The sequence below is a fragment of the Dicentrarchus labrax genome, unplaced genomic scaffold, assembly GCF_905237075.1.
Source record: "Dicentrarchus labrax unplaced genomic scaffold, dlabrax2021, whole genome shotgun sequence".
In the NCBI taxonomy this organism is placed as follows: Eukaryota; Metazoa; Chordata; class Actinopteri; family Moronidae; genus Dicentrarchus; species Dicentrarchus labrax.
The window spans coordinates 20,545,194-20,571,481 of NW_026136706.1; the positions used below are offsets into that span (position 1 = coordinate 20,545,194).

At 41.6% G+C, this 26,288-nt stretch overlaps 1 protein-coding gene across 10 annotated transcripts in view; it reads right to left on the minus strand.

The window, feature by feature from the left end:
- Positions 1-26,288, minus strand: part of LOC127365190 (LIM domain only protein 7) — a 48,546-nt gene that overhangs the window by 20,076 nt on the left and 2,182 nt on the right. For all 10 annotated transcript variants that reach the window (XM_051403037.1, XM_051403042.1, XM_051403041.1 and 7 more), the window contains exons 3-9: positions 21,798-21,868; positions 19,442-19,511; positions 14,329-14,435; positions 5,106-5,136; positions 4,091-4,204; positions 2,847-3,084; positions 1,831-2,080 (exon numbers count right to left, since the gene is read on the minus strand). In XM_051403037.1, coding sequence (XP_051258997.1) covers positions 1,831-2,080; positions 2,847-3,084; positions 4,091-4,204; positions 5,106-5,136; positions 14,329-14,435; positions 19,442-19,511; positions 21,798-21,868 — 881 coding nt within the window. The remainder of the gene's footprint in view (positions 1-1,830; positions 2,081-2,846; positions 3,085-4,090; positions 4,205-5,105; positions 5,137-14,328; positions 14,436-19,441; positions 19,512-21,797; positions 21,869-26,288) is intronic.

Sequence of the window (26,288 nt, forward strand, 5' to 3'; positions counted from 1 at the left end):
AGAGGTGCCGGAGGGAGAGGGGGCGGAGGAGAGCCAAGGACTGATGTCACAGTCTGAATCATCTGACGAAGAGCCTGACTTCTTACGGCTACAGCCGAGGACAGCAGGTGGGACCAAGGACAAGGGACAGAGGCAGAGAGAAGGGAAAAGATAGGAGGCAGTGGTAGGGAAGAAGAAAGAAAAGTGAGTAGGAGGAATCTATACAGAAAATGCAGTGAATAACAGAACACCAAATTTTGAATCTCTGAATGGCATGCAATGATGATTTAAGGATAGAAAAATCCAATGTGTTTGGTAGAAAAGTAAGAAAAAATTGCGCAAGAAGTAGAGAATAAATAAGAAATCTATGACGTAGCTACTAGGAAAATAGTGATTTAAAGTATGTGTGTATATATGAGAGAAATCCATATTATGCTGGATTTGAATGCCCACACACACCTGAAGCCTTGCATCTTTTTGTACCAGGGTCTCCTCTGAGAGCCCATTTTGATCTTCTGTATGTGAACGTCTTCTTCGGGGGTCCAGAACTTTGGTAAGAACTTGTCATGAGACTCATTGCCAGTAGGCTGTGGTTTGATGCCCATCTTGCGTGCGTAGAGATCATCTTGGACGGGGTCAGCATAGCCCTCCTCATCATCCTCGTCCTCAGAGTCACCGTATATTTCCCTGAACAGGCTGTCAGTGGAAACGACCCGCTGATGGTCCACCCTCACAGAGCTGTGCTGGGGGGGCAGCATTTCCCCACTGTTGATTCCGCTGCTGCTCAAGAGAGACAGCCAATCACACGTGTCAAAAGAATTTAACAGCAGCAGTAAAGCACGCCAGTCACACAAAGAGGAGCATGTTCCTCGAGCACAACAACCTCAAATGAGATGACGCAAGGATTAGCAAACCAATGCAAGCTCAAACTGTAAAAGGAGGCAAAAATTGATTTGAGGAGTTATGTTGCCACCTCAAATCACTCCTCCAAGCTCATACAATTCAGAAAGAGCAAATAAGGACGTGCTGCAGCTAAAATCTCAAAACAACTCAAACAGAAACCAACAAACTGAAGACATGTTAGAGGCAGCATACTACGACCAAAGATGTTGCTCATGGTTACAATTAACCATGCAAACCGAGGGTAAGAGAAGCGATCTAGTTTGTTCTCATCAGGCAGGCACATCAAAGTCACACTGTTGCTTCATATTCTCTGACCTGAGGAAGGTCACATTCTGCTGAGGGGCAAGATTGGGAGTCATAGTGACTTTAGGCCAGGGCCCCCCTCTACCCACAGACCCCCTTCCTGCTGACAGGGGACTGGTGGGCACGGCGAAGTTGGTGGGAGGGGCTGGGGAGGGGCTGTGGAAGCGTCTGCTGGCCAGGTCATCCAGAACAAGGTCAGGGTCCGGTCGATCTGCGTCCGAGTCACTGCCACTTTCATACTCATAGGCCCACTCTAGAGGAGCCACAGGCACGGCACTCTGGGAGGCTCCACTGGTGCCGTAGCAGTCAGAAGAAAGCCTTGTTTCACTGAGGTCGTCATTCCACAGCACAGCAAAATGAAACACAACCCCAGTACACACCACCATCGACCATTCGCAGACAACACAACAGTACCACAAACACGGATAGTGATGGGAGAGGTAATGGGAAACAAGGTAAGCTTTAGGCATTTGAAGCACAAAGTAAGGATTTGAGTATGAACACAACACTTCTGTATCACTTTGTGTTACACTGCTTTTAAGGAAGAAATAAAAGGATTAATAACTCCTTATTAATTAGCTGAGATGAGATACAACACCTTCAAACAGATTAAAGTGTTCAGTGCTGTGTGTATTATAACAGTACCTGGTGAGTGTGCCTTCATCCTCTGCGTATGTGGGGTTGGCCCAGCTGCGCCGACTGTCCTCATTGCGTTCAGCCCGCTTCTTCCTTAGTGGAGCAGGGACATAGCCTGAGGCTTTGTCTTTAGTGGGCAGGAACTGGTTAAACTGGGTGCTGGCCTTGGGTGTGATGGATACCGACCGGCGGTAACTGAGAGTGTCCTTGTTATCAGCCATCCTGAAGATAGAGTCTGCCTCAGTGTCACTGCAACAACCTGGAGCACAGGCAGATGAGGAGAGGAGGTGCAGGTAACGGGTGTTACACAGATTATGGGAAATGAAGAACGTAGGAGAAAAAAATTAAAGAGAGGAGAAAGCAGAGGTCTGATGAGGGTAATAAAGTAGAAAGGGGCAAAGGAGGTGAGAAGAGTAAGGGGAGTGTGTTGCGTACTCTGGCGTGACTTTGGAAGAGTAACAGAGGGTGGGGAAGGGAGGCCTCCTCATTTACAAGCTGGTGTGGATGGCTGTGGAATGTCTCACTGCCCTCTCTTACAGGGGGGACAACCACTCTGAGATCACCGACCAGCACTTCCCTCTCTCAAAGCATGCTTGTGACATGAAACAAGATCACAGACGGGCCTCAGCAGTGATATAAAATATCTCCTTCCTTGGGGACTCAAAGGGAATTTTCACTGAAAATATTCACTTTCAAAAGAGTACCACTAGATGGCAACAGGCATTTGTTTTCATAAATGGGAGGCAACTTTCTGGCTCTGATGTAGCATATCTTCCCCGTTCGCAAATATTTGAAGTTCCAGAAAGATGAACGTGATCATAAATATTCATGCAGAGGTGAAATTTGAGAAAGTTTGAACCCTGCCATCTCAAATGGCACAAAAAACGATCACAAAAATAGAAGAAAACATGCTCAATCCCCTTCAATGCTTAAGGTTGTCAGAAATGCAGACATGTCTGATTATGAATGTGTAGACACACATTCATATTGTGTTTGTGTATAGATATAAATGAGTCGTGTCCTACCCTCGCTGCTGCCTTTAAGAGTGGTGTCAGATGAGATGCTGTGGGGTCGAGAGCCCAAAGAGTCCAAGCTGTCCAGGGAGTCGTCTCTCTTGTGTCGGCCTCCGCCTCCGCCTTCTCCTCCTCCTCCTCCTCCTCCTCCTCTCAGATGGTAGAGTTCCTCTCGCTCTGAGTACCAGCTATCTCCAAAACCGCTGTCCCTGACGTTGCTGCCTTTCTCACTGGACGTTTCCTGCAGAGCCTTTCATACACACACAAACACACACAGTCAGATAATAGAGCGACAATTACAACACTGAGCTTCACTGTGTGTGTGGTACATGAGAGATCTCCCAGGTTGAGTGTGAAGTCTGTACTGTCTGGCCTCTCATTCCCGCAGACTCAGTTATTGTAAACATATACTCCTATACTGTCTATAAGGGGCTATGCATGCTGCAATTTAACTGGAATTACCTCATTGTTTTCTATTCACTTCCATCTCTGTCACAACAAACACTGCCATGTTCCACGTACCCTTGATGACTGTGTTTACAGCTTGAAGACAATGTTATTGCACATAAACACACAAGTAAACCCCAGGAGCCACTTTAACCAGCATGGCTACAGACAAGAAACAACTTGTCAGCCACTTTAAAAAGAAAATGATTTTCAGATCTGTAATCCACCGAATCCTACCAGACAATACAAGACAAAACAAAGTCCACAATCTAAACCCAGCCTAACCCTGCGCCACTGAACTTGGATTATCATAGCTAAACGTACAAGACGCGTGGTAACCAACTGCTATTACTGGAAATCCCTGTAGTCAGTTGAATTATAGACTCTCTGAACACCACCACCACCTATAAATCTATGTGAAAGGAAAGTGCCAAATTCAACACTAGTGGGGTGAGCAGAGGGGAGGCAACGGACTTCTTCAAGAAAAGAAGCAGCTATTTCGACACGCCAACTAACACGCGAACTGTGCCGTGCTGTAAACAAGATTAAAATAGCTGAGTCAAGGGATCAGGTCATTTATGACTTAATGTAGCTTTGGTTTTAGTGGCCAGCTATCTGAGGGCCCCTTGGCCTTTAACAGTCATTCTTCTGAACATAGTCGACATACCAGGGAGGATACAGAAATGCACTGGGCAGTGGCTGTAAAACAGGATTTCATTCATGCTATTTCTGGTTTCCACAAGAAAATTAAAGCAGATAGGACAGCTCAGAGTGCCCAATGGGATAATTACTCACTTAGAGAGTTTTACCTTGTATAGTGCTGTGCCCAATAATCCCTCGAATGCCTTAAAATTCAGGTAAGGTCCATCATAGAAGCGGTCACACTGAGCTCTTCTACCCAGCCAGTAAATGGTGATCAACACCTGGAGAGAAGAAAAAATAGCTTATTACACAAACCAAACATGCGTACATGCAGAAATGAATTATATACAGAGTACATCAGATCATAGTTATACATTTACTCTAACTGATGAATGTTCTGTGCAGTGCTAAATCAGGAGGTTGTTATGATAGTTGTAGCCCTACTCTGACACAAAGTAATATCCCCCAGTGCCATGCTCTGGTTTCCAGGCTCATCCAGAATACTCTGTTGTTGTTTGTGTGGGCATTAATAGGCTGCACAGGTAAATGTGCTGCACTAAAGCAAACAATCATTGCTACATCAACAATACTGGTCCCCTATTACACATGATGCGGCTCAAATTGAAATGTCAGCTTTTTGGTTTTATGTCACAGTTAGAACATTATTATTGTCGTAGTTGGAGTGTACAGCAGCCACATGCAGGGGAATAATGTAGGATGATCAAACATGACGAAGCTGCGATGAGAACTGCTATGGTTAATATTACATCTATGGTACAAACATTCCCTAAAAAAAGAGAGAGATTTGCACACTTACATCTCTTACTTTAATGACTTTGTGATTACTTGCAAGCAAAACCTTGGAATATACCTAAAATTGTGTCTGTGATTAATTATTATTTTGTGTTGCATGTTTCTTTATCACACTTCCTGTCTTCAGACCAACCACTGTCGACTCAAATTACATCACTTGAGGCAATTTATCAGATTTTGCATAGCTCCCTTTTTTTGTTCTTCCAAAAATAGGCAGTAGTTCTCATTCAAGGGATGCTGTTCTCCACTGACACCTGGACAGGATTGTCACTGAGGCTAAATCATGTTTTACATTTTATTATTGCTGAATGACAGGCCAACTAATCAAGTTCCACAGAAAAAGAAAATTGCTTATATGTTTCCACTCACATTTTTCAGCCTCCTGTTGGTCTCTTGATGCCTGTGAGAGCAGAAAACAGAGAGGTGTGTGTGTGTGAGAGAAAATTACAATAAAAGAACAGAGGGCATGCTTGTCAGGTCTCTGTGCTGGGCAGTGAAAGAGCTAGAAAGTGAGAGCACAATCCCGACTACTGCCAGCCCTTCACTCACTCTCACACAACAACAAAAAGGCTGAGAGAAAAAAAAAAACACATTTTAGAAAAATCATTGCAAGCAATAAAAGGTTATGTGTGTGTGTGTGTTTTCCACTAATCACAAAATCAAGCAGCTGTAAAAACACTTAGTAAACAGAAAGGGGTTTCTGATTTTAAATAATGATAAAAACAAACCGCTAATTTAACATCTGAATACCAAACAAGGCTTTAGTGTTGGTGCAACAAAGCCCTAAGCTTGCTACCCAAGTCATGCAAAATTTCAGTCATATTTCTGGATTTTGACAGTTGACCTGGCAGTCAGTAAATCACTTTCCCAGGATAATGTCAGCTCATTCTCGCTCCTGTGAAACCACACAAAGCTCACAGTTTCAACCTGCAAGCCTAATATTACCGTTTCCTTATGTACACTGTGTACCTGCCACCTAAGTTAACTGTAGTGTCTATTTGGAGAGGTCAATAAACAGTGATAAATGACTTCAGTAACCATAACGGTGACAGAGGAAGATATACAGTCCGCTTCACCCCCCCCCCCACCCACCCCCTTGTGCATGCTACACATTCCTGCTATCATGTGGTAACACAATAGTCACACATGCTTCGATACCAAAAGCCCTTGGATTTCTTACAGCCCCTTCCCAGCATGCAATGTAACCACTGAACCTGCTGATAATGTAAATGCATGTATGGCATTGACACCTAAGATGTCAATCAAACATGTTCAGTTTCAGAGCAAGGAGGCAAAATCTAACACATCTAACACACAAGTACAATCCTGAGGTGCTTAACGTGAGGATTTACATTTCTTTATATTTCTACTTCACTGCATTTCAGACAGAAATACCTATTTAAAGTGTATTTTTTATTTTATCAGACAGCTATGGTTACTTGCCACATTAGGATTTTACAATAAAAACATTATATAATAAAACACAATGAACTTTTATGTTATGGATGTCTGCGAGTTGTTAGCAGTCTATGAGTTGTAGCCTCTAAACTTCTCAGATGGTTTCAGTTAAGTTTACAGTATGGTTAGGCCCAAAGAGGAAAAGAGGTATTATTCAATATTGCACAGACAAAGCTAAGATTATAGAAAACTTATAGAAAACAAGTGAACCTTGTGGGGCATTCAGAGCAGCTGAATGCCCCACAAGGTTCACCAGCTAGTCGGTAACTATGTCTGTCTGCCGTTTGGTCCTGAGCAGGTATTTTCACTGAAAAATCTACCTGCTGTTGGCGAAAAAGACACTCCGAGAGCAGTGAGAGTGAACCAAAACAGTAAAGTTGTGGACTGAACAGCAAAAGAATGAGCTGAAACTTGCTATAAAGCCGAGAGGAACTGCAGATTCAGGTTCATCACTATGAGTGACCCTGTTCACATTCACAACAATATGAATTATTGCCACTTTAAGTATATTTTGCTGATAACGCTTCTGTACGTTCACTTTAGTAAAATTTTGAATGCAGAACATTTACTTGTAAAGGAGTTATTTTTACTTCTTGGTACTTTTACGCAAGTAAAGGATCTGAGTACTTCCACCACTGACAGCATTTAACTGGATTGAAAGCAGATCAACCTTCTCGCCAGTATGCGTCATCTCACACCAGGGGCCTCTAGCATGCGAATTTGCCAACGGTGAAAACTGAAATTGACGTTTATCCATTTGGCGTATTGCAGATTTATAGGCCCAATAAAAAAAGTCGGCTGAAAAAAATGCCCTCTTTTGTGTGGCTGGGAACATGGTTACAAAGTCTAAGATTATAGCAGTGGTAGCCAGGTCCAGGAAAAAGGAGCTGTATACCAAAACTACAACCACACCGCTTCTCGTAATGCTCATTTATGGCTAGTGGTGATTGTTGAACAGAGGAAAAAATACATAAGGGCTATTTCCAGGCCTCCAGAGCCTCGGGACATTGCTGTAGTCTCAGAATCAGCTGAGTGTTCATATGACTGAGCACAATCATCGACCAGACGTCATGCACAAGTTCTGCACAGAGAGTACTGGCCAGGAATAGCTTCTGTAAAGTAGAATTATCAGTTAAAATAATCACATTGCAATGCTGAAAGGAGAAGGAAGCCATCTGTGTTTGTGTATCTTTCGCACATGCGAGCAATGAAGGCAATATTCTGAACACCACATTCCACTTGAATTTAGCTAGAAATGTAATACATACAACGTCAAACAGAGGGCATTGGAATAAAATGTAGTGTTCTTTGTCTTGTGAAGATCTTTTGTTAGAGTCTTAAGTTTGTTTCTTATGTCACAGGTAAAAGAGTTTAAGAAATAAAAAGGTTCATAGTTCAGGGTCCTTAAACACAATGTACATGTTATACAGTAAAGAACTCTGACAGGAAACCCTCAAGCTTTACAAATTGACAGGATGCTCTCATTACTTCCACCAGCCAGTCATTTCAGCCATATATCTCAACCTCTGCCATCACCACTCTCTTGCTGAGGTCAAAGGGTGAGAGACTACCAACCCTCCACCACCCAGGGACATCCTTCTGCTTTTAACTTCCAATGGAAATGTAAAGACAATACTTGTGCAAGTTAGCCACTTACTGTATGTTAAACAATCATCAATAAATTCAATTCAACACAAGTGGACAAAACAGCTACACAATCAATCAACATCAGTTACGTAAGTTCTTGATACATTCATTATTAGACTAATCAAAACCACAAAAAACAGGTTTCTAATTGTTTAATTATAACTAATTGAGTTGTATCTTGTCAGATTGCTACAGAACTGCGTGACACTATTTTGTCAAAACATACAATTAATTTAATTTGACTTGAAGGAGAGTGTGTTCTGCCAATACAAACCACAGACAAAAAGAAATATATACAACCGAAGAAACATAAGCCACTATTCAAATGTTAGACAAATAACTTCTTAACATGAGCCAAAGTAAGCGATCTCTCCAATCCGGTTGATCGCTTCCCTGTGCGGCAACCAAAAAAATGCTTTTTAGAACTCTGGCAGGACAAAAATCTACAGGTGCAAGCTGTATGTAGACCGAGACCACAGGAGCTTCTAACAAGATCAAGCAAGCTCTGCTTCTTTGAGACAACAACATCCAAAAGCCTTAAATGAATGGGTGTGCATGTGTGATTAGAAGCATACCTGTGCAATGAAGATCACTTGCTCTGCAGCATTCAACATGTAACATCCTTCATCTATGTCGTTTCATTCTAATAAATACTTTAGATTTAAAGACACACCCAGACACATACATCAGGAGTCCTGAAAAACGTAGACACAAGGAGAGTCTGAATAGAGTAATCAGCTGTGGGTGAGACAGTGTCGGGCATCATGGTGTTGTACTTATCAGAGACACTGCTGCCTCTGTGAACAGGGTGAGGCTGGCATTTCACTCTCCGAGTCAGCTACAGAGCACAAATATAACCCTTGTGTTGGCCTTTTACAGCCAGGGCCGTGTCCATGGTGTAGAAACTTTATTGGCCTTTCACCATCATCACTCGTTTGGTTTCACAATCTGCCCACAGTTCATACAACACTGCAGAAAGAAGTGACGGCAGTGCCATATATTAAACTATGAAACCAGAGCAAAGTGAAGTGCCAGCTCAGTGAACCACACCCGAAATACTAACACACAGGGCACTTTGTTTGCCTCCTTAGCACTGTGCACTTTAAAGGAACATTTAGACTTGTCGCAGTAAGCTTTAAACTACATAAACAACTGTAAATACGTGGCTTGAGGTCCAACATATGTTGGTGTTAAATAAATTCTGATAACAAGCTGTGTAGTCAGTACAATTTGTCTGGGAAACAACACATTCCTTCAGGTAGTTCAAACATTTGGTTTGATCTAGAGCCAGGGATGCTATTGCATAATCCAAATCACATAATCACACCACATAGCCACTCCTCTTTATCTATTGTTCGGAAAGGGTCACTGACATTCCTGCGACAATGAGTTTTGATGTACCTGCCGATCTTCTGAAGTTTCCTTTTTTTCAGGTTTGAAGAGCAGTCAACCCTTGTCAATAATTTGCTTAATCAAACGGCGGCAACTAGCGAGACTTTGGACCCCTCTCAGCGGGGGATTTGTTCTGTCAGTTATTGGATTTCACAGACCAAAAGCTGGACGCGTAGCCTTTACTTTAGGTAATAATACTACACTGTAAAAGTACTCCATTACAAGTAAAAGTCCTGCATTTAAAGCTGCAGTAGGTAATTTTTTATAAAAATTATGATATTGTCATATTTGCCCGGTGGACCACACATTTAAAATTTCAGCAAATGTGACAAAAAATTTTTTATGTATTTTTAGTTACCTACTGCAGCTTTCAAATGTACTCAAGTAAAAGTACAGAAGTACTATCAACAAAATATACTTCAAACCGCCAATAACAGATTTTTTTTGGCCACTTGGGGGCAGTAGAAACAACTTGTAAACACACCACTGACATATCATCACCTTTTAAGTTGATATGGAGGACTTGTTAGCCAATGGTTGTTTATTTACACATCCAGCAATTACAGAGCAACATTATCATTCCTTTGGAGTTGTGTTTCTGGCCATCAGAATGCAAGTCCAATATTCACTCTCTTCTGCTTTGTTTTAACTCCTGAGGAAAATATCTGACTCTTTAGTTGCTATATGCTTCACTATGTTCACCAGCTCATCACTAACTGTGTCTGTCTGCACTTTGGTGCTGAGCAGATAGTGTATAGTGGGTCTTTAGAACTTTCTTTTGCTGAAAACAGCAAAAACAATGCTATGAGAGCAACAAGAGTAAACACAAATGGTAAAGTTATGGCTGGTCAGCCGAACAATGAGCTGAAGCACACTATAAAGCTCTGTAAAGCTGAGGGGAACTGCAGACTCTTTGTAGGTTTTATCACCAAGAGTGACCACTCATCTTTTCACATTGTCATTTAATACATTGTATTATTAAAAAAATAAAATAACATAAAATAAATAGATATAATAGCATATATACTTTTTTAATGTATCGGATTTAGGTGAATAATTTTAAGTTATTTCAAATATATTTTGAAAGCACAATGTTATTCACAACTAGTAACTATAGCTATCAAAAAACGTAGGATAGTAAAAAGTACAATACTTCCCTCTTAGATGCAGTGCAGTATAAAGTATATAGCTACTTGAGTAAATATACTTAGATACACTCACTACAACACTGCTCATAGCTTGTTCTCAAAGGCATCTGACTTTGAAAACATCTACAGTATATAAGATTCCACATGCTGTAATTCCTCTTATACTTACTATGTTATACAATGGGTATTCATGTGTCTTACACACTGAAATAAGCTGAATAAGCATAGGAGTCCCTCAGCACCTACAGTAAAACAGCACAGCGTGTACTGTTACAGTATAATGACTGCACATTCTTGGTCCCATTCACTGCAATTCCCACCTTTTATATCCTATTTAAGTAGCTATGTGACAAATTACACTTGTTAAAACATTCATAATGGTCAAGTGTAAAGTAATCAGAAGACATTTAGGATCATTAGGGAAAAACCTTCAAGTCCTAGCCTTTTATGTCAATTCAGAGGTGTGGCCCCAGTCCAACCTTCCCTTGATGCTACTGAATTTCCACATGGCAGCTAAGGGTATAAAGGAAGTGGCTGAAGTTAAATAGAGCTCTTTCGGATGCCATGATTCATCTGCAGAAATTCTCTCATTTCCTGGGCAGCTGTTAGAAACTGACAAAGTTGGTCTAAAGTAGCCAGAGAATCATAGCCTCTAATGATAAATCTGATTTGGTCTGGTCAGTATTACAGCTTCGGCTATTCGGAGTGTATTTTGAACTTTGTTACAATCAACAACACGTGGAAGATGTAAGAAAATCCTCCAGAATCTATCACTCAGCAGCACACTGTGCCATCTTATCTTATGTCCCATGTATATCTATTACAACAGTTTGTTATGGTATTTGACAATTTTGATACTGAATGTGTTTGTACCTGATAAACACCTTTATCAGAAAGACCTGTTTCACAACATAAGGAAATAGAGCAACATGCACTCTAGGTGGAGTTAAGGTGGATACTACAAGAACTGCAAAGCTCAAAGGTCAGATAGATGCCCAATAACCTTTTATGGCTGTCGTGACAACACAGACAAGTATGAATTAAACTGTGATATTTCTGCCAGCTAAGTGCCAAAGGAAAGACATTGGCCCTGCTAATAAATATATTTCAAACACAAACTATCAAGTTAACAAGAGGTTTATTTTTCATTGCACTTGTGTCGAATTTGTTTTTTAAATATTAATAGCTTGGGTGTGTAGCACCTTTAATACAAGTTAGAGCAGATTAGGGTGGCAACCAATGATTATTTTTTATTACCCATTAATCTGCCTTTGTACTGTCAAAAAATAATCAAAATTGCTCATCGCAATTTCAAAAGTCAAAGGTGACTTGTATAAATGCCTTGCTTACCCTGAAGCAACAGTAAAAGTAGAATAAAATAGAGGAAAATGACCTCACAATTGAGAAGCTGAAATCAGAATAGATGACAATTGAATGTGAAATGACTAATCGCTGCAGCTCTACTACATGTGCACACAAGGAGTTAAAGTTATACCTTTCTCTATAAAATGTAACAAAAATCATAAAATAAAAATAAACTAAAACATTAGAATGCGTAAAAGTTAAAAGACAATAAGAAACACTTAATTAACACTTAAAAAATCATATGTAATAGCTGAAGGTTTTGCTGAGAAAAACAGGAGGTGAAACCTACTGCACCAACAGGATAACAACCTTACTGCTGCTGAAACAGAGAACAGGGAAGCTGAGCAAAGCACCTGTCAGACTGGGTTAAAGGGAGTGGAGGTTGGACACACACCAGGAGAAAAGACAGCTGATAGAGACAACTTTCTCTCTCTCTGTGGCTCATTTGCCTAGGCTCTGATAAGCAGCAGAGAAATAAAACCATTGGTTGCTTGTCTGCAGCCTTCATTGGGATTATATATTCGGGTTAGTGTTTGTGTGCCATCTCTCTCTGTGTGTGAGTTAAAAATACTGAAGTTGGGGAACCACATAATTGTGCCCACAAACACAAATACCTCCACATTTTTCCTCTCATATAAAGCCAAAAGAACACCCAATGAAAATATGTTACATTTAAGAACAACAGTGACTGTAAGAAATGAGTTTGAAGAAGACAGTCCAATTCATCAGTACAGACTCAAGTACAAAATGCTTTAGCTGGAACAGTCGGAGCAGCTGCAGGTTCATCCAGAAACTGAGAATCTCTAACTGTTGAGCGCATTTCAGGGAAGCAATATTTACAATCTTTTCCTCTGAATGAACACATTCCCAGATACAGTGAAAAAACCACGACCACATGCAGGGGGGGAATGTAGTGGGAGGAGACGACACACTATTAAAAGCTCTTCTTCTGAGTCCTGATACCATTCCAATCTGTTTGTCAAAGTGACCCCTAGGTACTAAAAATAGTATAGTGACCCCGCCAGACCAAACCCCTGCACGCTACAGACATGGTTAGAGCTATGCCACAGCACACTCGGTTCCAACAGAACAGTGGGACTCGGATTTGATCCGGAGAAAAAAACAAAACTGTACTTCAAAATGGTTTATATGCAATCTTAAACATGCCATATGTTTTCTCTAATAAAGTTCAGTTGGTAAAATGTCCTTTTAAGTTACAAGTCAGCTTTCACTACATACATGTGGGTTTTCTGAACATCATTTTGAAACTAATTTACGGCCAAAATCATGGGAAACAGTTATGCAAGGGGGGTAATGTGATAACGCACTGAGCACAGGATCCATAAAAGAGTTATCTCTTGATTTATGACACTGAATCAGACATTTTGTGAATGATATTGACTTATCGCGGGGCCTCCTATCCTCTGATGTGGGGAGAGGGTGTGTCTTGATAAAAGGCAGGCAGATTTGTTTATTTAGTGTCCATATTCCTGCGTATGTACAGTACATCTGCCTTCCTACGTGTGTTTGTGATGACTGTGGTTTCGACACCATTGTCAATGCTACTGACGAATGGCTGACAGTGTCTTGGGTGGATCATGGGAAAAATTGTGGCAACATTTCATCCATGAAGGAACATCCAAACTGAGCGTAACTAACGAGACAACAGAAAGAACAGGAGTGCCGCTGGTATGCAGAATTTTGAAAAAGCTCACAACTTGACATCACCCTGGCATTATTTTGCCATCTAAAGTGATGTATTTGCTACTGAGGGCCTATCCACTTCAAGTTCAACAACCTGCGGGGACTGCTGCTAAAGCACTTTTCTTTGTGCTTGCACAGCAGTGCTGTATCACCACAGAGAGTGTGTCACAGTGGATGGACTGCGTTACCTCGCTCCCTCCTTAAGGCACACCTGTGTAAAAACTGAACAGGTTGTTCAACATACCACATACATCTCTGTCCAGCATGCAACTGACACAAGAGCAACTTTCTAAAAGTAAAAATAACAAACACTGTGGCAGTGGGTTCTACACACTATCAGACACTATCAGTGTAAGATGTATAACCTGTTCCTGACCATAAACAAGAACTTTCATTGCTAATGTTTTGTGCCTGAGGTTATGGTTTGCTGGACCTGCACCAAAGGGAAATTATTCAGACATGCTGGAGAGCATGTTCTTTGTTCTTCTTGCCTGTGTGGTTTCATCCATTTTTCCCTCCAACATATTTTAAAGAAACACATAAAGCTGTGCTTAAACAAGCACTTACTACTAACACAAATATACATGCACACTGAAAATAACATTGACCTTTTTTGAACCGCAGCTTGAATCATTCCTCACATGAGAAGACGTGCTCAGAGATACTGTATAGTGTCAAAGTTATATTCAATGTTAATATTTTATGTGTACGTTAAGCATTAAGCATAAATACAATCTGAGAATTAATTTAATCAAAGAAGAGTCACAGACATGAGTCACAGCTTACAAGAGGACCTCAATTCTGTGAATGGAAAGGACGGGTATCTAAATGTCACAGTAGTACCAGTATTTCACAAAGCTCACAAGATCAGAACTTACCTGACTGTAACTCTTGTGGATAAGTCCTGAAGGTCTCCAGGGTGAAAGAGCTGTGCTTCCTTTAGTCCAAGCTTCCCGCAGGCCTTGAGGAAGACGTTTAGGTTGTCCTGGACAAAGAACAAAGCAGGGATGAGGGTTGTCTACCTTCAGAGGCACAGAATAATCACTCAAGAATTCTCTGGCAGGGACACAGTCTACAACTCATTGCTTCCAAAGTTCATATCACCCGAGAACAGAGACGGACGGGGAGGAGCGTGTGTGTAGCAAATAAGAAGCGACCCAGAGCAGAACACACAAACACACATGGAGGGGGTAGAGGCTGCGTGACAGCAGCTGACTGACAGCAGCAAAGCTACCTGTGGGCTGGGTTAGGGTAGGAGCAAAACCAAAACCAGGAAGGATGACATCAGAGCTGTGCACAAGTCCCACCCAACCGGCCATGCGAGTGCAAAAGTGACACACGGGAACACAATGCCTGCTGCGGTCTCCTTCTTCTCACACCCTGAAACTGTCCCCTCCCCTCCCTGCCAAGCCCTTTCCTCGTGAATACCTGTGAAATCTGTGGGGCGGTGGAGTATTTTGGAGACATTCGGTTGCTATGAAACATGAGGTCGAGTGACAGAAACTGACAAATATTTTTCCTGAAGCAAGAGGACATGGGAGTGGAAGAATGGTTCCTCCTCCCCTATGTCAATCATTTCACGTTGCATAAAGTTAATATGTGTGCTCATGATTTGCACATATGCGTGAGGGTAATTCAAGATAGCAAATTGACATTCTGCTCTATAAATACACACACATCTCATGCATTTCAAACAAATCCTCAACCACAAAGACACCATTCCTTTCTGGGGTTATGACTTTTACAGTTGTAATCCCAGGTGTCTTGTTTGTAAGTCTGCACTTCCCATTGGGACAGCAGTGCTTAAGAGGGTTTCATGTAATGACACATGGCTTCAACATGGGTTGGAATAATTAAGGGGTAGCTAGTTCTATATTTAAATGGCAAACATGCTTATTAGCAAATGGTTGGAGAGAGCTGACCTCTCTGTGCGGGAATCCCTTGCTAACAGCTTTGCTTGTCCCTTAACGGCACTTTGCCAGACCCTACAGGTCACTGTCGGCCCCTACAGGCCAAGGATCATGCCCCCCTACAGTGCTTTGTCTGCAGGCACTGGGGCCACTCTTCATTCATTATAACACAAAAGAGATTTTCTCTTCTTCTTCTTTGACTTCTTAATAGACGTGATAATGTAATTTTCCAGATTGGTACAGAATAGGATTGAGTAACTGAGATCATTACATGGGTTTTGAATGGTAAGCTTTATCTTATAATTCTCTCTCATCATTTGACCACGTAACATAGTTCACATGTACATTTTTCAGTGACACAAAGTTTACGACTGTGTTAACCAATGCGTATAGTATGCACAGTCAGTACATACATCAGTGTGCATGACATCTTGCTTACCTCGACTTGCCTCAGCTTATCAGCTGACAACCCAGCAGTACTGTAGTAAAGACAACCTTTGTCGAATTCAAGACAAGGACTAGTCGAGTCAAAGTCAAGACCCAGTCTGAGTGAGAGTCAATACCAAGACGGAAACAAAACAATGCTTTTGCCATTGCCAGTGAGATATATTTGAGCAGCCAGGCATACGATAGCAAGTGACACTGATGTCCATTTTGAATTGAATTGAACTGAATGGATTTTTAATTAAACCAATGCCTGTTTTCTGAACAAGCATGCTTCAGTGGTTTTGTTTTGAAGGAGGAAGTTACTTCAGATAAACATATATTGTGGGACTCATTCAAGATCAACTAGAATATTAGGCGAGACCAAGTCTGAGACAAGTCCGACTGCAAATACCACCAAGTCCAAGACAAGCCCGAGACAATAAAAAAACACGTCTCAAGTTCGTTCTGAAGCACTACAGCACTGCACTACATGTTAGATATGATTCTAGCTCATCTGATACTTGATTTTTAGGCTGACAACAATATACATGTTTTTATGTTTATAAAATTTGATAACAATATATTGGCCGATAGTCATATATTTTTTACACTATCCTACATATACTGAGGAGAACTTTTTATAGTATAGTTAAAAACCTCAGTTGCTATTTCTGTACAGTAATTTCTTGTTACTTAGCAACATATACACTGATATGCTCTGCTGATATATCGGCCCAGATAAGCAGTCTAGCTCTAGATGTGAATCTTCTATTCTAAAAGAATTCAACCCATGAAAACATCTAAGCTTTACTGCTGCAATATAGCTTAAAAATTCCACAAAAGATCTTCCACTTTAGGCCCCGATCTTCCCCTCACCTTAAGCCAATGTAACCAAGGCCTATATGAAAAGATGATTAATATCACTGAGGTATGAATGTCATTTAACGTCAAAGAACATTATGAACACACTAAAAGCCCCTCTAAGAATTAGTCCCAGAACATGCAGAGATAATGATGTTGAAGGAATGTTATGCTGACTTGTGGCTGCACATAATCCGGTTAAATATGCTGTAACTATCCAGCAGCCTCTAATCCTCTCATGCAGACTTGAAGACCCCAATTCAAGCACTTCACACCAAGAAACGGAAAGGTTTGACTCATAAGGTGTCTGCTTTGGAATAAAAGAATATTCGGCCCCGCTGGTCACATTTTGGTCGCTCTATTTCTTCCACTGCATTCTTTGTCTAAGATAGGCATACGCTACAGTTACCCCGGACTGACCCTTGGCAGTGCTTCGAACATCGAGCAAAGCTATGGTTAAAATATCAGGCTACACATTTTCAACTCCTGAGACAATAAACGGAGAGGCAATGGAATACTTGAAATGTTGCCTTTCCTGAAACAGAATAAAAGACCTTCCTGTCCCAACAGTCAGATCCAGTCATAACATGAATCCATACAACACAAACACAGTAACAAAACATGGTCAAATGCCTGTCATTGCACAGATGATTACACACACATTTAGATGAGTAAAGACACCCTCAGGGCCATTCAAACTGTCTGTTTATCTCCTCCCGCTGCTACCTCAACTCACCAAGGAGTTGGTGTACGCAGGAACATCCAGCACCATGTCAATTACAGTGTATTTACGGTGGGCAGAGGCCGATGCAGTCATCTTTAACTTCGTCCTTCTGGATTCAGCCCAGTGGGCCTCAAATCCATGGCCCCCGCTCATGAAGCTGGCTGCCCCACCGCACAACCACTGGTAAAAGCAGAACCAGGCCTGAACTAGGGTGCCATGACCCAAACCCACAGCTCCCTCAGTGCTCAGCAACAGGCAGAGAAGTGTGCTGACATGGGAAACATTCCCTTGGACACAAGTGAAGCCAAAGAATAGGCTCGGGTCTGGAGCCAATGTTGCTAAATATTCCACAAAACCAGAGATTTCCGTTTTTTTCCCCCCTCTTCCCTCCCTGGGCTGTTTATTCTGCCAGAGCTGAAGCCTGGTATCGATTTTAGTGCTAAAATCTTTCAGATAACAAAACTATAACGACGACTAGGACCATTATGGTAGAAAATGTTCATATTTGAGTGTTAATGAGGTGTGTTTGCAAGGAGCCTTTTATTCAGCAGTGATTAAAGTTATACTGTATCTACATTACAAAAAAAGGCAGCCCTATCCGCTTTCCTCTTGTTCTTGTTCACTGTATTTTTCTTCCACATGTCATTTTGGAATTTAAACATACTAGAAAAGCAGCATTTTTCCAGTTTCTTCTTCTCTAACTCTATCTATACAGTGGAAATGGAAACATGCAATGATCACCACTGTGAGGAGACATTTAATGCTTAAATTATTTCACAATTTCAGAGAAAACAGCTGAATTCTAATTTCAAGCTCTTAAAGAGCAGATACGTGATGGAGCAATCTTAAAAAAACTACTTGACTACTTTAGGGTCAAAGTTATTCTCACAGCAGAGTGAGAGTGAGTAATGTTTGTTTGGAGAGCTCTCCACTTTTCTCCATGTGGTTGGCAGTAACTGATAGCCGCAGGCCAACCAGGAGCCTTTCGCATTTACTGGAGAATTTATGATCAGGTGGTTTCAGGTTTGTGTCCAAGTCTCGGAAATACCACACCGGTGCTACTGATGGAGGAGATACTTTACCTCATTACCTCAGCAGGTGCCTGGCCAGTTACATTAACCAACAGTCCAAAACAAACTGGCAGGGAATTTGATTTATGTCATAACACACATGATGGTACAGTGTTTGGGGCTGCAAATACTATGTTTACTGTTTACATCCAGCCTGAGTGCCAGTCTGTTTCTTCTACCGCAAACTTGTCATTGTCTTGCCAAACAGGTTGAGTGTTACTGAGCCCACCGACAGACTGCCTGGGTTAGGTTGGGGTTCTCTATAATTCCTCCAGACAGCTGGACTCAATTACTCCCACAAGAGAGAGCTTTGTGAGGGATGGGTCTAAGGTAGGGTTTTCAACCCTCTACTTCCCGAGCACTTGTGTGCAGACACTCCCAAAACATTTATTTCAACTGAGCCACTGTGGCCCAAAAGGCCTTGGCCACAGTCTGGTTAAATTTGAAGACACTGCCAAGGCCTAAAAAGGTGAAAAGATTGAGAAACACTCATTACTGATTACATAAAAACTAATTCTGCCCCCATCTGATCTCCCATCACTCAATCAAAAACCTAATAATCAGATGAGCACAAAGACTTTTTTGTCTTGAAGGATTTTGATTGAGCGAAGCCTCAAGCACGGCAGACATCATATTTAGGGTGCACTCAAATGCGGCCGGTGGCCTTTCAAGCAGCTCTACGTTCACTGAACTTATTAGCGTGGATGGATATGGGGAGCGACAAGTCACTGAGGCAAACACCTCTCTCTCATTGGCAGCCGTGGCTCAGACCTGTCACCAGTCAGCTCAACTGCTGCTGCTCCTCGCACTGCTCCCTCCCACACCTTAAACTCTCTACGGCAGACATTACTCCAACATGAAACACACAGCATTAGCAAGAGACAAAACGGTGTATGAGGAAAACTGTGATGAGCTGTTGAGGCTATGTGTCAAAATATCTATATGTACACACAACATGTTTACGTCTCACGTTTAAACTGAACACAAAGAGAAGACTTACCAGTCCGGCTATAGGTGTGGGCAGCCTGTTAACCCTCTTGATAATACCAGGCTTGATCTTGTTGATCAGACTGTGTGCAAAAGAAAGAGAGAGAGAGAGAACATCAGGGAAAGGCAGGGGGTAAGTGAAAGCACTCGGTCATTGGCTAGACTGGTCTAACTAGCACGGAATGAACAAAAAGTGTTGCAAAGTCTCGCCGTTGTGTGTTTACGACTTTGTTTAATGGTGGCCACCTGGCTTCAGTTTAGTAAATGGCCAGTGCTGCACCCTGATGTAAGCAAACCAGGTCCTCTGCTCCTAAAACATGCCCTCTTCTACCAAAACAACCCCAAACAAACCTGGAATCACCACATATCAGAAAGGCAGTGATGGTTTTTGACAGATGAAAATTAGTTATCCAAGTCCAAGATAATACACACACACACACACACACACACACACACACACACACACACACACACACACACACACACAAAATATGTAATATTATGATTAAGATTTTCTACTTGAGTAAAAGATGTAATACCTCAGTGTAAAAAAACTCCAAAGTCTTGAAATTACAAAAGTACAGATTGAAAAGATTGAAGTTGAAAAGTACAGAAGATTGATTTATCGTTTGGTCTATAAAACATAGAACACCACAAAACAGTGAAAGATGTCAGAATTCTCTAGTGCTCAAGGCATCTTCACCAAATGTCTCATTAGGTCCAATGAACAGTCCAACACCTAAAGATACTCCAGTTTCTATAATGTAAGACAAGAAACTGCAGTACATTCTCCCATTTGAGAAGCTGGAACAGTCAACTGTTTGGCATTTTTGCTTGAAGAAAATGACTCAAAAAAGAAATTGATTATCAGAATAGTAGCTGATTACATTTCTGAAGATCGACTAATTATTGCAGCTCTAACTCAAAGCATCAAAAGTAATAGGCCTTATACTGACATATATTACTAGATCGTTATTACGAATGCACTAGTAACAAGTAAACAGCATTTAATTACATAGTTGGTCAAACTAACTTTAACTAGTTATATACTGTGGGGGAGTCTATCCAACATGTTTTATATGTTGGTCATATGTTTTGTATATTAAATCTTAATGTGCAAATAAAAAATTTAAATATCTCACCCTTTTTTAAAGAAAGAAAGATATCTTGAAAACTCCACGAGACTACATAACTTGTTAAGGTGGATGTTTTGCAGAGTGTATCTTCAGCGGACCGACCAGGGGTGGAAGGCTTGAGGGGGGCAGGCAGTATAAGACTTTGCATAGGTTGACAATAGATGCACCGAAAGAATGCAAAAGGCATTTGGGTTAGTCATTTAGCAGTGAAACAATAGAAAGCTGTGATGATTTCATCAGATAACACACACTGTAAGCCAAGTAGGATATAACCATGTGTGTGACCCACACTAAACATTCCTTTCCAAGCAGTTGTGATAACCACGACACAATGGTAATGGACGCTTCTAGGTGAAAGCGATTTAATCTGTCTTCCTTTTCCTCATGCTGAGAAAACACGGACAGCTCTCTGAATGAAAGTGTCTCTGTTGTTCTCTGAGAGTGAGCAAACAGTGGAGTCAGGCTCAAATCAGCAGAATGAGGGGCTTCTTCTTTGAACTGATGCCAATAGAGGTTTGGAAGATTCTGCATGGCCTGCTGGTAATTACAGCTTCCTGCTGATTCGTGCAAATCACATCACTGTGTCCATCCACCAAGGCTGCCCACATAAACATGTATAAAGGGACATGATGCTAACCCTCTCTCTCTCACACACACACACACACACACACACACACACACACACACACACACACAAGCCACAACTCCACAACTCTAAGAAGAGCAGTTGGTGAATCAATGCAAAAGCCAATTCTATGCAGATAAATTTGTTCCTCTAACTCATCACAACTCTTGATGCACCCTGGGTTAATGAGAAAGCAGGGTGCACTGGCTCTCCCATGTGGTTTTAGCTGGAGGCTTTCCATTCACTACACGGCTTCTCACAGCTCTCATTAAAGTAAGGATGGCACTCTGCCCATCCACAGATCTGTAACATCTGTAAAGCAGGCAACACGACTCCTCCTGAAATAGATCACACTTCATATTCTTAGAAAAAGACAACAGAGGGCAGATCTGAAACTGTAAAATAACTACATAATGCAGCCTCTATTGTGCTGTCTCGAAAACACTGGCTCACTTTATGTAGCAGACAAACAAACAGTGGCCCGGCAGGGGGTCTGCCTGGGAAATATCAGTAACACTTACGTTGGAGTGCAGACCCAGAGGAGAGCAGAGAGATTCCATATGAATGAGTGGCTTAAGAGAGGTGCCTGGGAAAAGCAGAGTACTTACTCACACAACAGAACGCCATTCTCCAGTGCTGATCGGAAGTCGTTACTCCCAAATTTTTTCTTGGTTACTGCCTGGAAAAAAAAGGGATACAAAAACAGTGAGAAAACTAGCGAGAGGGGTTGGGTGAGGAGAGGAGGGGTGTGCGTGTGTTTGGTTGGGGAGGGTTGGAGAAGAAAGGTAGGATGTTGAGAACAGTAGCAGAGGAAGTCAGAGGTATTTCCTCCTGAGGTCCTGCAGTGTCTCTGGGACAGAGTTGAGCACAGTTCTTCAGGTATCGCTCAGGAGCGGCTCCGCTCTACTCACTTTAATGCTGAAAGCCGCTGGTAAACAGAAGAGCTGTGTTAAAACTGTATTGGAGCCAGGCTGCCAAAGCCACAAGGCTATGGGAGCATCTGGAGCGCTGTGTTAAAGCCTCATGCCTTTCCCATGATCTCAAACCACCACTGCAGGAACACCACAGTCATTATGCAGGCAAATGTGCATGACATGCAGCGTTACAAAGCACATATACAGTACACACATAAACAAACAACGGCCTTGATTTTAAACACACTATTCATCTGTTTTTTTTTTTTGTAAATTGCAGCCTTTCGAATACACAATATGTATCTCCTCTAAAAGACAATACTGTTATAATTTTCTTATGTTTTCACATGCAACTTTGTTCCATGCTGACGGCCACTCCTTAACACAGCTTCCCGTTCTGTTTTGTTGGAATATTTCCACCATCAACAACTAATCAGTACCTGAGCAACTGAGCACAACACACACACTTACGTTACATTAGAAAACAATTAGTGTCTACCAATTCTGCACAACCCTCTTTACTGGTTATTTTAATCTCCTTTTTTTAATCTGCATCTGGATGTGCATCAAAATACATCATTATGGAAATGTATAGATATAGATAGATAGCAAAAATACACAAAAATGTCTTGACATTTTTTCTAAACATCCTGGATCTGGATCCGTACCAAACACTAATCACTTCTTCTTTGGCCCATGGCCTAACTTTCCAACATATTTCACTGAAACCAGTTTTGGAGCTATCCTGCTAAATTATCCTCTAACAGTCAAACAAACAAACTAAGAGCTAATCTCATTGGCTGAGCTTACGACTACACTGGCAGCCGCCGTGATCATATTTCACTGCAGAGTTAGCTCGCTGTGGGAGGATGTGTATTATTTTATTTTAGACGATGATCATACTCGAAACAATGTGGTATTCATGACTGTATGGCTATTTAGGAGACTGCCATTTACTGTGCTGTTGAATTGTATTTCATCCTACTGACAGGATAGGTGTTTCTTTTATTTTGTCCACTTTATTCATATCAAATCAATGTCGGTAGGCTAAATAACATAATACCTCTCTGTATAATGCAGCAGTGTGCAACAGCACTGCAAACAACATTACTACAGAGCTGCTGAATTAGAATGCATTAGTTTAAGTTAGGTGTACCTAATAAACTGGCAACTGTGTGTTATCAACTACTGTATGAAAACACTGTAGCGCTACCAGCCTCACGTACTGCAATGTGTTTGATTTTAAGCCTGCGTGGATATTAATGAATTTAAATTACCGGTCTGAGCACTCATATTACACTGTATGTACATGAGTAAGTAAGACAGCTGGCATTAACCAAAGTGCACACACTCACACACAGAGCAAAACAAGTCGAACAGGTCTCACAAACCAAATTGTTCAGATGTGGCTTGTTTCAAGGCTTTCCCTTGAAAGGAAAAGGGACAAAAGCTGGGACAATTACTGACATAGTTAAGTACAGGCCATCACTTTGAGGAGGGCAGGAGAAACTGGAGCAATTAGACAGACTGACTGGCGGACACTATTATTATTTTCAAAGCCAGGTTACACCTCAGGCCACACCCTGGGTAACCAGAGACAGCCAATGCCTCAAATGCCCATCATTCCAAAAGAATTAGATCATATTGTAATAGATAAATAAGATTAAAGTTTTGACACAGTAGTTTTGTGCACTCTGTGACAAAGTGTTTGCACAATGTGATCGGGCTATTGTTGGGAAATGCTGGTTTTGTTTACTAAATATACGCAGATCTTGGCCTACTCCTCCTTCATTGACACAAATACAATCATAACCAGACACTGAGAACATAAAACAAGAACACACACACACACACAAACACACACACACACACAGAGCAAACAAACATTACAGTACTGTGTATAATCAGCCAGGCGCTGCAGTTGGCATATGCAATCCTGACCCCTACTGTTCTATGTATGTGGGGCCAGCAGCTAGGATTCATGTACAAACAAACAACAGAGGTGGAGAGCAACAACACAATGATTTGGATTCCCTGGTGCATACTTAAGGTGTTTGCTACTTTGATGTCCCCCCTTTGCCAAGATTACACACTATCTTATCAAAGTTACATCAGGCAAACGGAATGAATGGGATGATTAAGATATTATCTCCTAGTCCATGTGTGGAGGCCCTGGCGCTGAAGCTGGCACAAAGCTAGTTTTCTCTACTCCATCGTCATCATTAGAGGTATTAACTCCCCTCAGATCCAGCCTGCTGTGCCCTCTCTCTCTCCTGTTGAACCTGCCATGTGGGAAAATAACTCTAATCTGCAACAACATACCGCTACTCTGATTTAACAGGGAGATTTAAGGCAGCGGCAGAGATTTCAAAAACAGCTTGCCTTCCTGCAAACCCACCCTCGCTCCCCTCAAGAATGTGCTGCTGAAAGTGTTGAAGAACTGGGTCTCACAACGACTTTTCCCCCCTCACATTAAAAGAGTGTGCTCAGAGTTCATTACGGGCTCTTGAAGTGTGCAGTGTGTGAAATAAACTCTTATTATTGCAGTGAACCAAGAATGGTGTCTTGGTAGAACACAAATAATAATAGGAATCGAGGAGTCTCTGGGTCCGTGACCACAGCTATTGTTTATTCATGGGACGCACTGAGGCAAATCAGTATTCAAGGTTTGTGTGGATGCAGCCCCCCCACCACTAATTGTTCCTAAAATTCTTTGTTCCTTCTGCAGAGGACAACAGCATGGGTCATCAGAGGGCAACCGGGACATTATCCAAAAGATTTCATGGATCCGACTCGAGAAAAATATACCACTGTGGAAACTATTAGTATGGACACCATCAACATATCAGAACGACAGAACTACATCAACATGTAAACGCAAGTGAATGGCTTCTTGTGTGAAGTCCCGCTTCACATGAGTACATCTGAATGCGTACATCGGCGTCCTAGTTTCTAATGGCTCTCTATCTAAACAGTCAATAACCCAGAACGCCACTGCAGCGAGGTGACTAATGACCGGTCCAGTCGCACAGCTCCTGGTATGAAAAACAACACAGCGACAAAGGTCACAGAAGGCAATTCATGAGTGTCGGGTGCAGCACCATAAGTTACTGAATAGATGCAGAAAAACAAACAAAAAATGAAATTCTAGGAAAAAACAATACAAAATAATTGTTAATTGCAATTTACTAAATGTACGATATCACCAAAAACCTTGTTTCCCCCAACATACTACACCAAAACTTAAAGGATTCTTGGAGTGGCTTCAATGTTACATGACAACAACTCGATAAGTAACAAACCTTCAAATAATCCTCAGGATTAAGTTACCTTTTATTGGCCGCTTCGTTCCCGAGCGTGTGAGGAACACAATACCGTCCCTTTCAACCAGACACATACAAACGCAGGGGGAGTCAAATCAAAACTAGAGCTGAAATCTTATACAGATTACAGCCTGTGTTGTTATACGACCTTAAAGCAGATCAATGGCTGTAGTGAAGCTCTGCCTAAAACCTGTTTAAAGAGGTATTCTAAGTATTCCGGGTAACACCTTCCTGAGTGGAGGCTCTTTGAGAAAACAACTGGTTGTCCATCACAACCTAAACAAAAGAGGTGACTGACAAAAACTGGCATCATGTGTCTGACACTATGATTGTGCTTTATTATTAACAACCTTTGCTTAAACCCAAACATATCAAAATGGAATAACCACGCACTAAACACAGATTATTAACTGCAAATTAACTCAGTGATTATTCACAACAGACGGCCATATGCATGCTCTTCTGACCTGTAGGTTGCATAAACACCGATGCTTGTTCTTGATTGTCATAACAGTCACACTTACAGCCTCTCTATTGAATTAACAAGGACTTCTATTATTCTGCTAGACCCTGTGGTTGTAGGACGCAGTGCCCTGTGCTGACAGCTGGCCAGCTCTGAGGGGGCTATGTTCACAGCCATGGCAGCTAATGCAGGAATGCGTCCATGTGACAGGCTCCAGACCATTTAGTCTACTTTTTAACAATACCACCAACCTCGCCATGCACACATGCCTCTGTTTAAAGTGCTGTGAAGCCAAGCAGCTTGTTAATCATTCCAATAGTCACAAAACTTTCTCTTTGAAGGGAAGTGTCTGCCCTGTGCCAGAACTTTGATTGCTATTGTATCTTCCCCTACGCCAAA